The sequence below is a fragment of the Peromyscus californicus genome, unplaced genomic scaffold (assembly GCF_007827085.1).
Source record: "Peromyscus californicus insignis strain IS unplaced genomic scaffold, ASM782708v3 Scaffold_6__1_contigs__length_162567912, whole genome shotgun sequence".
Lineage (NCBI taxonomy): Eukaryota > Metazoa > Chordata > Mammalia > Rodentia > Cricetidae > Peromyscus > Peromyscus californicus.
Window position 1 is genome coordinate 44,469,190 of NW_026294584.1, and position 13,843 is coordinate 44,483,032.

The window sequence follows — 13,843 nt, forward strand, 5'->3', positions numbered from 1 at the left end:
CATTAAATTCATGTTTAACAGTAGGGAAGAACTGTTGGTTAAACACAATTCTAGACTACAGGAGCACTTTTTACATGTTAAGAAGCCCAGGATAGGGGCTGGTGAGATGGCTCAGCAGTTAAGAGCATTGGCTGCTCTTCCAAGGGTCCTGAGTTTATTTCCCAGCAACCACATGGTGGCTCACAACCATCTGTAATGAGATCTGGTGCCCTCTTCTGGCATGCAGGCAGACATGCAGGCAGAACACTATACATAATAAATTTAGATATTAAAGAAGAAGAAGGAGGAGAAGGAGGAGGAGGAGGAGGAAGAAGAAGAACAACAACACAACAACAAGAACAAGAACAGTAGCAGCGGCCCAGGATGGAAACAACAAACTCACAAACAAGAGGGAAGACATAACTTCCAGGAAATTGATTTCTTAATGAACTTAATAGAATGGAAAGTTAAATTTGAGTTTATTTCACATTGCAGAGGATTGAGGTATGCCTAGGATAATTCAGTTGAAACAGTTATTTTAGTGATAGCCCAGGCACTAAGGTACCTTCTCTGCATTTTAGTAATGAGGCCAAATGGAGAGTTGTGTGTGAAGCTAGAACAGTTCTGTTTCCTTCATTGTGTCCTCCTGTTCAGCTGGCTTCTTCTGACTTTGCTTTCCCTGGGCCTCAGAGCAGGCAGGTAGGCAGGTTGGCTGATAGACTGACTGTTTTATGACTTCAGCCTACTCCCTCCTCTGTGTCTGCTTTTTATATGTCCTTTGTCGTAATGACTGTTCTATTGCTGTGAAGAGACACCATGACCAAGGCGACTCTTATAAAGGAAAACATATAATTGGGTGACTTACAGTTCAGAGGTTCAGTCCATTATGATAATGGTCGGACATGGTGACATGCAGACAGACCTGGTGCTGGAGAGGTAGCTAAGAGTTCTACATCTTGTGCAGATAACAGGAAGTGAACTGTCTCACTGGCCTGGCTTGATCATATATGAGACCTCAAAGCCCACCTCCACAGTGACACACTTCCTCCAACAAGACAGCACCTACTCTAACAAGGCCACATCTCCTAATAGTGCCACTCCCTTTGGGGACCATTTTCTTTCAAACCACTACATCCTTATATATCCATCTTTTGGTTCTCTTAAGAGAGAGTTCTTTAAAGAGTGTCCCTATTGGGAAGGATTCTGCCACGTCACTTGATAAGCTGCTGATCAAGCTTGAGACAATTGCCTTTGGCTCAGGGAATATCATGGAAGAGGGTAGAAAGATTGTAAGAGCCAGAGGACCAAGAAGTCTGCTGTGAGATTGTGTCCTAGAAATGACAAGGAAGTGACACCCATGATACCTCAACAATATGTAGTTTCCTAAACAAGACCTAAATGATGGCAATGCCACAGACGTGCTCACAGGGAAGGGGGAAATCTCATAAGGTATTGTCCCTAGGCAAGAACCAGGTAGCTAAGGAATGCTGAGAGTGGAAAAATTAGTGTTTTTCAGGGATGATCCCTATTGATTGTCTAATACTGAGTGATCAGCCCTGGAATCATATATAAGCAACACTAAATGAAATTAGCAAACCTTATTTTATATATTTATGCATATATATGTAACAATAATAATCAAAGAAAAAGTGGGCCATCAATTTGAGATGGAGGGGGGGATTATGGGAAAAATTGGAGGGAGGAAAGAGGGAAAATTTTTTTTTTTTAATTTAAGGTAAATATTCACTTAAAAAAAATCTAACCTGTGCTAATGGTACTTACTAAAAGTATCATACTTGGACTGCTGTCTGTAATTCTAATTCCAAGGGATCTGGTATTCTGACTTCTCTGGGCACCAGGCATACATGTGGGTACACATATATACATGCAGGCAAAACACTTCTTCACATAATTTTTTTAATTAGAAAATTGATTCTTTTTTAAGTGCCTTATTCATTTCAACTTCCAAACTGTTAAGAACTATCAGAGCCATCAGAAAGTCTAGTCTGTTAGTCTCAGAAAGCAGTTTTAGTCTCTATCTACGTGGTTTTGATGTGACACATTGGGGTCTTTTAAAGTTGTTATGTGAGTATGTGTGCACAGTTAGGGGTGTGCACACACTGCAGTGTGTGTGTGGAGGACAGAGGACGACTTAGGGAGGTCAGTTCTGAGGATTAAACTCGGCTCACTAAACGAGGTGGCAAGGACCGTCTGCTGAGCCCTCTCGCCAGCCTGCACACCACGGTTCGTAGGGAAGGTAAGAAGTGCCGTCACGGACTTTCTAGCAGCCCAGCTGGCTGCCACATGGCATTTCTGTTGCATCTCTATGGACCTGACATTTGTACTGTGCATGGGAGAATTCTTAATTCTTCTGGATCCTCACAAAGTTTTCTAGATACCCAGAATAGTTCATCTCTAAGCAGTATACCTTTCTTCAAGTCTTAAAGGCATTTCTCATAACTCAAAGTAATTGTTTCCCTTGTTTTGTATTTTCTAGGTTTGAAGAAAAGGCCCAGATGGATCCTCTTAGTGCTCTGAAGTATTTACAGAATGATCTTTATATAACTGTGGATCATTCAGACCCAGAAGAGACAAAAGAGGTAAAGAGGGGAGTAAAATTTAGAAGTGGAATATTCTTTTAAATGTTTTTCTAGTTTGAGTGCTTAAAGGAAATGAAGAAAATATGCTCTAATCTTGGATAATAAAAAATGGGTGAAATAAAAAGTCAACAGGCAGCCCTCGGTGGTGGCACATACCTTTAATCCCAAGAGGCAGAGGCAGGCAGACCTCTGTGGGTCCAAGGCCAGCTTGGTCTACAGATTGAGTTCCAGGACAGCAAGGGCTACACAGAGAAACCCTGACTCAAAAAACAAAACAAAACAAAAAGTGAACAGATGTGGTGAACAGAGCCAGGTGTGGTGCTGAATGCCTGCACTCCAACATTAGGAAGGTTGAGGCAGGAGGATCACTAATTAAAGGCTAACCTAAGTCACATAGTGTCTCATAATACCTTCCATCCAAGAGAAAAAAATAAATAGAAATTGAGTGGGCACATTTGATTCATTCAAAAAGAATTTTTAGGTATAAGATTTTAAATTAGACATTAGTACTGTATTTATGGAGGGAAATTTAAGTTTAGTTTTTATAGATCATCAAGGTTTATATACGGTGGTTCAGTGTGCACTTCTGTTGATGTTAAGATCTCTTAAGAGAGGAATAAAACTTCCCTTCTTTGTATGGAGAAAGTGGAGAGAGGGTGGTGGGTTTGGAATACTTGCAGTGTTAGTAGTTACTTGTAAGAGGCTTCTAGCAGTATAACTTGACTATAGGCTACTAACCTCATTCACCTAATTCCTAAGCTTGAGAAATGAGTCTCAGGATTTTGTTCCATGTGGAAGAAGCAGATGTTCAAGATTTCTCTTCTTACGGGCACATGTGCCTGTCCAGTGTGTGAATGTGTCTGCACTGGACCTACAGTCTCTTCCTGCCCCTTCGCTGGAGTCTGAGCTGCAGTCATATGCCTTTCTCCTCCCAGCCAGTGCTGGAGGCTCGCAGCTCTGCCCTACATCCATTTCCTTGTTCGGAGCCGCCTTGCTTTGCCTTGGGGACTCAATATTGAGTGCTTTTCTCCCTTCTTGTTGACTCCCCTCATGGGTTTTGATTTCCTGACAGATTCTTTCCTGCACCAGGATCATTGTCTCTTTTTTTTTTTGGTTTTTCAAGACAGGGTTTCTCTGTGTAGTTTTGGTGTGCCACTGCCGCCACCCAGCTGGATCATTGTCTTTGTAAGGCAACAAAACCTGCATGTTTGCCACACTGAAACAGAGTACTCTCTCCTGGCCTACCATGAAAACGTGTTCAGTCCTTCTCATTCAGTATTGATTGCGGTTTCTTCTTTAGGTATAGAACAAGCAGACTACAATTTAGAGCCCTCTGTTTGGGGGACAAGAAGTTGTTTTTCTTTGAATGTTTACCTGATTCCTAATACCATTTGAAATGTGGGAAATTACTGTAGTTTTGCTGAGAAACTAGTAATCTGCCATGATTTATTACACCATGTAGTTGTGAAAATACATTAATGGACATTTTGTTGTACCATGCATTGAGAATGCTAAATCAATTTCCTTGTATTTTCTCCATGTTCTATATAAAATGGCCATAACTGGACACACTTATTTTCCTCTTTTTTTTAAAAAAAACCAGATCAAAACAAAATGTTTCAGAGTAAATAGTGTCAGCTGTGGGAGCTGTAAGTAGGTCAAATAAAACAGTTTGTTCTTAGAGTTAATGGGAAAAATCAGGACATGGAACTATTACAAGTTCAGATGTAGCCATTTTAAAATATGGGTAACCGGCTCTAATATTCTGTGACTCACACATTTTGTATGATACGGGTTTCCTTTGCATTTTCTAAAAGCTAAAATGCTTAGCCCTAGAAGTTAGTGAGATGGTATGTGCTTGTGACCATTAGAATCATCTCTAAACTTCACAAACTGTACCCTCACCTTTTCTTACCCTTTTTTTTTTTTTCTTCGAGACAGGGTTTCTCTGTAGCTTTGGTGCCTTTCCCGAATCTCGCTCTGTAGCCCAGGCTGGCCTCAAACTCACAGAGATCCTCCTGGCTCTGACTCCCAAGTGCTGGAATTAAAAGCGAACGCCACCACCAGCCAGCTTCACCTTCTCTTCTGTCTGAATGTGTAACAAAACACAGAAAACACTTGATATTGGGAATGGTGGGTCTATGAGACTATAATGTGGTTCAAAATGGATAAGTAGTTTAACTTTTTTTTTTTTTTTTTTGGTTTTCTGAGACAGGGTTTCTCTGTGTAGCTTTGCACCTGTCCTGGAACTCACTCTGTAGCCCAGGCTGGCCTCGAACTCACAGAGATTTCGCTTGCCTCTGCCTCCTGAGTGCTGGGATTAAAGGTGTGCACCACCACTGCCTGGCAGTAGTTTAACTTTTAAACTACTTTATAATCCAACAGTCTGATGTCACAGACTGGCCCATCGTGGGTACCACGACCGTAGGGGAACCAGAGCTTGGGTAGTCAGGAAGGCAAGGATTTGGCGAATGACAGACAACACCCTCCGAAGTGGTTTGAATCTGCTGTAATTTTACTTCTGCAAATCAGTAGTTTATATACAGAAAAGAAAATATCAAATCATACAAGAAACAACAAGAGCTTGGCAATAATTTAATTACATCATCTTTAAAAAAAACAGCAAGCATACAATTATTAATCGGCGTTAGACATATCTCTTTACCCACAAGAACTTTATGACCCAAAGAGCAGTCTGTGTTTTTTAAACTTAGTGCAGTCCCTAGACTTGTGTAGGCTTCTTGTAGTTGTGTCTTTCATCTTTATCTCAGTTGTTCATTAGTTTATTATGTACTTTTATTTTTTTGGTTTTCATGATCCATTTAGCCAATTTGGACGTTGTAGATCCTCCCTAAGTTTTTTTTTTTTTATCATATATCTATTTTAATATAAAACTTTTTATCTGTTGGAATATGGACTCTTGTATTTTTACTCCTGTAAGGGGAAGGGGTTTTGTTGTAGTCTTTAAGTTTCTAATGCTGAACTTCCTTAACAGAGGGGCCCACCATCTGTCTTTTATGAGATAACATCTTTTGTTATAAATTACTTTAGTTGGGATTTCTAAAGGATTTTTAGTGGGTGAGTGTTCATTTCCTAGAAGTGCGTGAATTATTATACTTTCTTTATCTAGTGCCTTGGGGTCTTAAAGGAATAGCTCATTCTGCTATATCTAAATAAGGTCCATGTCCAGCTTCCCCTTTCCCCCATAGTTCACAACCTAAGCATTCATTAATTTTGGATGTGTTTTATAGATTAATTAGAACATTATCAGAAAAGCAGTTATACAGAACCCATAGCCCAGAGAGCTCATGATCTGTGAAGCACGTCTCCTTCAAGAAGGAGGCATAACACGGGCACTCTGCCAGGGACCCCAGGGAGCTTAGTCCCGTGGGACTCGTATCTCCCGTCTGCTATTATTGACATAATTGTTCATGTCACACGGACGACACTGGAGTTGGTGTGGCGGTCTGAGTTGCTTCTTTTTTTTTTTTCTGTTTGTATGCTTTACACATTTTCTCATTATTTAAATTAGCTTCTCAGTAACCAAAAGTATTTTATGTTTGAATAGATGTGGAAATTATCATAATCTTCATCATTGTATTATAACTAGTATTAGGACAGTGATAGTTGCCTACCATTGTAAATCAAAACATGGTTCTTTGTTGTTTTCACTTTCTCAAATGTTGGTTCTGAATTGGGGATGAACTTCTAATAAAATTTATAAAAAATGAAATTGAGCCTATACTTTTGTAAAGAATCCCCTCAGGATCCTGTTTTTTGTTTGTTTGTTCAAACTAATAAAATATGGTAGTTCAGAAACAACCACCAAAGAACAAGAAACAAAAGCCCACAAAATAAAACAAAAATCATGAAAAGAAAAACAGGATCAGCTGGTAGTGAGAGGGGACCTAGAAAGGTTAGGTATATATACATTAAATACTATACATAGATGAAAATGTCCTGATGCAACCTGTTATGTGTAATTAATATATGCTAATAAAAATGGTGGTATTTTTTTTTCTAGAAAAGGCTTGAGGAAAAAAATACCAAACTCAAGCCTGCCATTTTCAGAAAAGATACTATAATAGAGGAGTGGGGAAAACAAGTTTTCAACTAATAGACCACATTTTGTACTAATTATACAATTCTTTTATGTTTACAAAATATTGCTCTCATTCATTTAATAGCTGCGTATTGATTCCTTACGCAGCCAGGCATTCTTCGCATAGGAAATAAGTTTGTAAATGGAATGATCCTTGTTTAGAAGGTGCTAACATCCTATTAAGGGAGATAATAGACATAGTAAGTCAGCAAATTACATAGTTTGTTATAGTTTGGTTAATAGTATGGAAGCTAATGTAATGTAAGAAAAGTAAAGGAACAGCATAGGACCCACACCTGAAGCCTCAGGACTTGGAGGGTGAAGGCAGGAGGATATGGCATTCCAGGATGTCCTCAGCAACACAGTGAGTTCAAGGACATCCTGAGCTACATAAGACCTTGTGTCAAAAAGCCAGTGGCAGGGGATTGGGCCTAAAGGAGATCATAATTTATAAGGGTAAGAATTGGGGCAGTTGAAGTCTTAAATGGGTTCATCATAATAGGCCTCAAAAGAAATCAGATTTGCACACAGACTTGAATACAAGGGAGTTCTCTGAAGAGATAGTATAGTGAAGATAATTTTCTGACAGCTGGAACAGAGATGCTTGGGGGTATGGGAGCACTCTGGCATGGTTTAGGAGGATGGTAAGGGGCCCATGCTAACTGAAGTGGAGAAGAAAGAAGGATGGGGAAAGTGTGAAATGAGGCTGGAGAGGTGTGTACAGAGACTGGGAAAGCAGACTATGAATGGCTTCATAAGCCTTAACTTTTACTTTGAATGATGAAGGATTCAGTTCCAGATATGGTGCACGGGAATGATAAGATCTCTGTATTTAATTAGACCACTCTGACTGCTGTCCTGAGGAAAGACCAAAAGGGAACAAGGACAGAGCCAGGAAGACCCATGAGAGAAGTGGCGGAAATCTACACCATAAGTTGTGGTAGTTCAGATCACAGTAGGGTGGTAAGAAGTAAAAATAGATTAGAGACTGAGTATACTTAAAGTAGAATGGACATATGATTGATAACTTAAATGTAGTTTAAAAGAAGTAAGTTGAAAATTGCTTTTCTCTTGGATTCAGTGGGGGCTCCTGACTGAGATTAGGAGCCTAATTTTACATATGTCCAATTTGAAATGCCTGTGAGACAACCAGCTTGTGGTGTTTAGGTTGCACTTGGACATTTGAGAAACTTGGGGAAAAGGACTGTAATACAATTTGGTATCTATTAAAATTATGTTATAGTATATATCAGTTCAACTTACTTTGTCAATTTGTTAAAAGAACAGATTTCTCTTAAATTTCCCCACAAGGAATCAGTGTTTATTTTTCATTTTAGGAGTTAGGAAAGAAAAAGAAAAACTCAAGATAAAAGAGAACGTTAGTGAAATAGGAAATATGCTATAAAAATAAATAAAGTATAATGGTGGTTCTTTGAAAAAGTAAATAAAATGGATAACCTCTTATCAAGATTTGTGAAGAGAAAAATGAAAACATAAACTGTCAACATCACCTGTGTCTTAGTTAGGATTTTTATTGTTGTGAAGAGACACCATGACCACAGCAACTCTGACAAAGAAAACATTTAATTGGGGTGACTTGTTTACAGTTTTGAGGTTCAGTCCATTATCATCATGATGGGGAGCATGGCAGCATGCAGGCAGACATGTTGCTAGAGCTAAGAGTCCTACATCTTGCAGGCAACAGGAAGTCAACTGACTGTCACACTGAGGGAAGCTTGACAAAAAGAGACCTCAAAGCCCGCCCCCACAGTGACACACTTCCTCCAACAAGGCCACACCCCCAATAGTGCCACTCCCTTTGGGGACCATTTTCTTTACAGCCAGCACAGCAAGAAAAAAGAAAGTCACTAGAACCCCAGCAATATGAAAAGAGTAACAGAAAGGTACAATAAAAACCTTATCAGCACATTGAGGAGCTTAATGTAATGGACAGAAGAGTCCTTAAAAGATGTAATATATCAAAATTGACTTAAGAAATTGGGCTGGAGAGATGGCTCAGCCGTTAAAGGCTAGGCTCACAACCAAAAATATAAGAAATGAGAGATCTTTTTAAAAAAATTTTATTATATTTTATGTATGAGTGTTCTACTTGTATATCTGCATACCAGAAGAGGGTATCAGATCCTATTATAGATAGTTACGAGTCACTGTGTGGTTGGTGGGAATTGAACTCAGGACCTCTAGAAGAGCAACCAGTGCTCTTAACCCCTGAGTCATGTGTCCAGCACCAAAAATAAGGTATCTTAAAGAATCCTATATTTACTACATAGTTGAGTTTGTAATTAAAAATGTTTCAGCAATTACTCTAACTCCAGTGTCGTAATTCTATTAATCATTTAAGAAACATAAACTCTCAGAAATCATACAAGTTCCTGAATGTTTGTGTGAATCCATTCTAATTCTGCTGTGAGAGGTAACCAAAGATATTATGAGCAAATATATATAGACTACTACTGAGGAGATTACTACCAGCAGTTAAGAGCACTTGCTGCTCTTCCAGAGGACCTGGGTTCAATTCCCAACACCCACATGGTGGCTCACAACCATATGTAACTCCAGTTCCAGGGCATCCAACATCCTCTTCTGGTCTCCATTGGCATCAGACACTCACATAGTACACATATTGGCATACAACCAAAACATCCATACACATAAAATAGTAAAATAATAATAATAATAATAATAATAATAATAATAATAATAATAATAATTTTTTAAAAGATAGATAAGTCTAGAATATTTGTCCCATTTCAGACTTCTAAAAGACATTTGGGCCTTATAAAATATTAGTGTGTAAACATTATCTGAAAATTAAAGACATCCAAGGAAGTTGAGATAGGAATATGAGTTCAAGGCTAGTCTGGGCTACACAGTGAAAACTTTGTTTCAAAAAATAAAAAGGAAAAATCAGCATGTTATTGTTTTCTTTTAATCTAAATGGTGCTGGCGGGGGCTGGAGGTTGTTGCCAACATTTGGTGATTGGATCTGTGCAATGAATGCATAAAAACAGGTTATAGCAAATGAAAAGTCACAAAGTTATTTTTCTTAAGTGTGTCAATCTAATTTGTATTTGTATTTCTTTACAGTTTCAACTCTTAGCCTCAGCTCTGTTCAAATCTGGCTCAGATTTCACAGCTCTAGGTAAGTGTGCCAGCAGTTTATCTTGTTGTACTAACATTTGTTTGGATTTCGGTGTCTTATATGTACATTAGGTGAGGTACATTCAAACAAGTGTATGTGATTTCTGATAGTTGTTAAAAGATTACTTCTCAGGCATCATCTACCCGTTCCTGCCTGCAGTGTTCAGTTCATATGCTGCTTGATGCAGGCAGACGGCAGCAGAGTCATGGTCAGATAAACGGAATCAACCCTTGAGGGTGGGCTGCTTTCTCTTTGTTGTTGTTCGGGGAGTGGGGTAGTATCAGGAGTTGAATGAAATGTTTTGAAAGTAAATAAATTATCTTTCTTTAGAAATGAAAAATGTTAACTGTTGATGAATTAACTCAAGTTCCTTTAAGATTTTTTTTCCCCTCAAACTTCTCAAATATGGATATTAGTCTTCATTTAGAAGTATTCTTATTTAGTATTAATAAATTACTTGAAAAAATGTGGTGCTAGGAATTGAATGGTATTAATGGATGATTAAAGTAACTAAAGTTATAGAACTCCAATAGCATAAGAAATGGTCACAAGAATTGAAAATTGATTACATGAAATAGCCTTTGCATAGTAAAATACTATCAACATAGTAAACTGAAACCTTTACCAGCTGTATTTTAGGCAACTAGAATATATAAAGAACTGGTACACATACACAAAAGCCTAAATGAATGAATTAATCATGCCAATCAGTAATGGGGCCAATGAACTGAACACACAGTTCTCAGAAGAGATGCAGATGGCCCATAAATGTTTCTAAAAGCTCTCAATAGAGTTCGCCATCAGAACAGTGCAAAGTAGAGCTATTTGGAGACTCCATTTCACCGCAGTCTTGAGAATGGCTGTCCTCAAGGAAATATGAAAACAAACTCTGGCAAAGGAGATCTTTTTCAGTATTGATGCAGTATTGGGGGGGTGTAAACTGGTGCAGTGATTGTGGAAACCAGTGTGGAGGCTTCTCAAAAACTAAAAATAGAACTATAATATTACCCAGATGTATCATTCTGGACATGTACCCAGAGGACTCTGTACCCCACCACAGAAAGACGTGCACATCCTTTTTCTTTTCTTTTTTTTTTTTTTTTAAAGATTTATTTATTATGTATACAGTGTTCTGTCTGCAGGCCAGAAGAGGTCGCCAGATCTCATTACAGATGGTTGTGAGCCACCATGTGGTTGCTGGGAATTGAACTCAGGACCTCTGGAAGAACAGCCAGTGCTCTTAACCACTGAGCTATCTCTCCAGCCCCCACATCCTTTTTCATTGCTGATCTGTTTGCAGGGAAATGGAACCACCTTAAATGTCTATCAACAAATGAATAGGTAATTGTTACCAGCTCCAGGATTGTAGTAAGAGTGCAGCTGAGTATGGTAAAGCTATACCTGGAAAAAAAATCAAGGCATTCTTCCAGAGGAACCCAAATCTCAAGGAGTATTTGGTGTTATTCGGTTTTTAATGTGTCAGCTGTTTCCTGCTATGAATTTCATGTGCGCTCTTAACTTCCCCAAGAACTTTTAACAGTTTATTTTACCTGAAATTCTTCTCAAGCATCCAAGCATCCTGGGCCTAGTAGACAGGTGAACTTAGGTGCATAGCTTTGTTTCTTGTGCAAATGAAGCTCAGACCCTCCTTTCTCTCACAGCCCTAATGGTATTCCAGAGCAATTGACTCAGAACAGAAGGGTTTTTTTGCATACCAGGTACAATGTAGCTATGAGCAGAGTTACCCCACCCTACCCCACCCTGCCAGTAGATGGCGGCATAGGAAAATAGAGGCAGTTTTATTCTAGTGACTTATAGACTTCTTTTCCCAACCACCTGTAAGATTGTAGTTTGAGCACGTTGGTGATAGACTCATAATGTTTCACCTAACCATTTATAAGAATATATTTTGAGCACATAGATTCCCTTTCTGACTTATTCCAGGCCTTATCTAACCCCACCTCTTTTATTCACTTCCCTTTTGTGTTGCGAATGAAGCTGGCTATCACTGTTCTTGTGGGGGCCTGGGAAGCCTAGCATTGTACTGTAAGAGTCAGGCTGCTGGTAGGGCTATGACTGGTTGTGGGAGCGGAAGGGGAAGGAACCAAGGTAGAGAGAAATGAAGATGAGGACAAGGCAAAAAGAGATTAGAACTAGGATAGGACAGGAAGAGAAGGGACAGAGAGGAGCTAAGCTTAAGAACAGAAAAGGAAAAAAAAAGAGAACAGAAAAGAAACTGTGTAGAGAGAGAACTGACTCAGAAGAATAAAGTGTATAGACTAAAGAGTTTCATGTATGTAGATTTATTAGTGAGCCCCACAGATTAATCCACCACCAGTAGCGTCTCTTCTGGAACTCTGGGTGAAGGCTATTGGGGGCAGGACCCCAATAGCCCTCATTAGATAATGAAAGTATGGTACATTCATATATGGAATTTTAATCATAAAGAAAAATGAGATTTGCAGGAAAATGGGTGGAACTAGAAAATGTTGCACTAAGTGAGGTGACTCAGACTCTGAGAGACAAGCACTGTGCTTATCATGCACATATCCTGGCTTTCCAATTCCTTGTGTGTTTATTATGGGGAGTGGGTGTGGGGAGAGGCCAGAACACTATAAAAGAGCTGTGAGAGGAGACAAAGGGGTGGGGAGTAGGAGAATACATGTGATGTAAAAATTGAAGGGGACTTCTGGGAACATGGGCAAGAAGATGCGCGAGAGGAGTGACCATCACCTAAAGCTAAGAATGTATGAAAACACCCAGAGGCCACCTGTGCTTTCCATGCTGATTTAAACCTTAAGTTAACACACACACACACACACACACACACACACACGCACGCACGCACGCACGCACGCACGCACGCACGCACGCACAGAGCAGCTAAACTAGGCTATCATAAAAATAAGTCTGCTAAGTCTGTAATAGAAGTTCCAGGACCCAGAGCTTTATCTAGTGAATTTTCAAGGATATTTTTGTTAGAACAATTCACGATAGGTAGCTTCAGTCTTTTCCAGCATTATGCTTTTTAAGTTCTACACTGGGCTTGGACTCAATGATTCTTTGGCCTCAAAGAGTAATCTTTGAAACATGAGAAACTCCAGTTCTGAACTTGGCATTGTGCAATGTAATTTTACATGAGTACACACTAACCCTGTGGATACCAGTGCTGTTAGTATTTGCCCAGGAGTCGTACAACAGTGTGCATAATATAAATACTGCTCTCTTATTTGGAATCAAATAGCCCTTGGTGGTACTGGTTTGCTTTCTTCATTGGTTGTCCTTTTGTCTGCTAAAGAGGAGTGATTCTTGGAAGAAAAAACAAACAAATTGTGTGATTCTGGTGCTATTCCCTGGGATGGGAAAGAACAGCAATGTTCCTTGGGATTTTTTGCCTTCCCTTTTCTAAACAAGTAACTGAGACTTCTTTAAGGATTTAGGCAACTCTGGTCTTCATTTCTAACTCCAGAATAGCTTGATATCATTGTGGTAAGAAAGGAAACAGAAAGGAAAAAACAGAAAACTAGCAGTCCTTAACTCCCAAATACATTGGACTCCACTGGCTAGATTAGCAGGCACTATCACTCCAGTGGACATGTCTTTAGGGTACAAAACCTTGCAGCCCTGTCCTGATAAATGGAGTAACTAGGTACAAACACTGCTAGAAAGCTCACGCCTTTCAGAATTTTGTCCTTTGAAGCAGACATAGTGATAAACAGATTGTGAGCCTGCAAAGAGTTTGTGCCTTAGTGTGTTCAGATACCACCACCCAGAGCCATTGTTTTGCTTACTGGTGGGCAACACTAACCTGTCTTGGCTAATGTTTAGCCATTAAAACAAGAATTTCTTGACAGTGATTAAATAGGTTAAGACTGTGTCAGCAAATATTTTACCGTTTAGCTTAATTCCTTTCTTCTGTCTCTTCCTTGCTCTCTGCCAGAGGACATATTTTGTCAAGAACAACTTGTTTCCTCGGGGTATAAACAAAGCTGACTCCTA

The 13,843-nt window shown here is 39.3% G+C and overlaps 1 protein-coding gene across 7 annotated transcripts in view; it reads left to right on the forward strand.

Annotated features, from left to right (window-relative positions):
* The window catches only part of Mkln1 (muskelin 1), a 202,379-nt gene that overhangs the window by 174,843 nt on the left and 13,693 nt on the right, over positions 1–13,843 (forward strand). For all 7 annotated transcript variants that reach the window (XM_052720218.1, XM_052720219.1, XM_052720220.1 and 4 more), the window contains 2 exons: positions 2,477–2,579; positions 9,790–9,844. In XM_052720218.1, the coding sequence (XP_052576178.1) occupies positions 2,477–2,579; positions 9,790–9,844 (158 nt within the window). The remainder of the gene's footprint in view (positions 1–2,476; positions 2,580–9,789; positions 9,845–13,843) is intronic.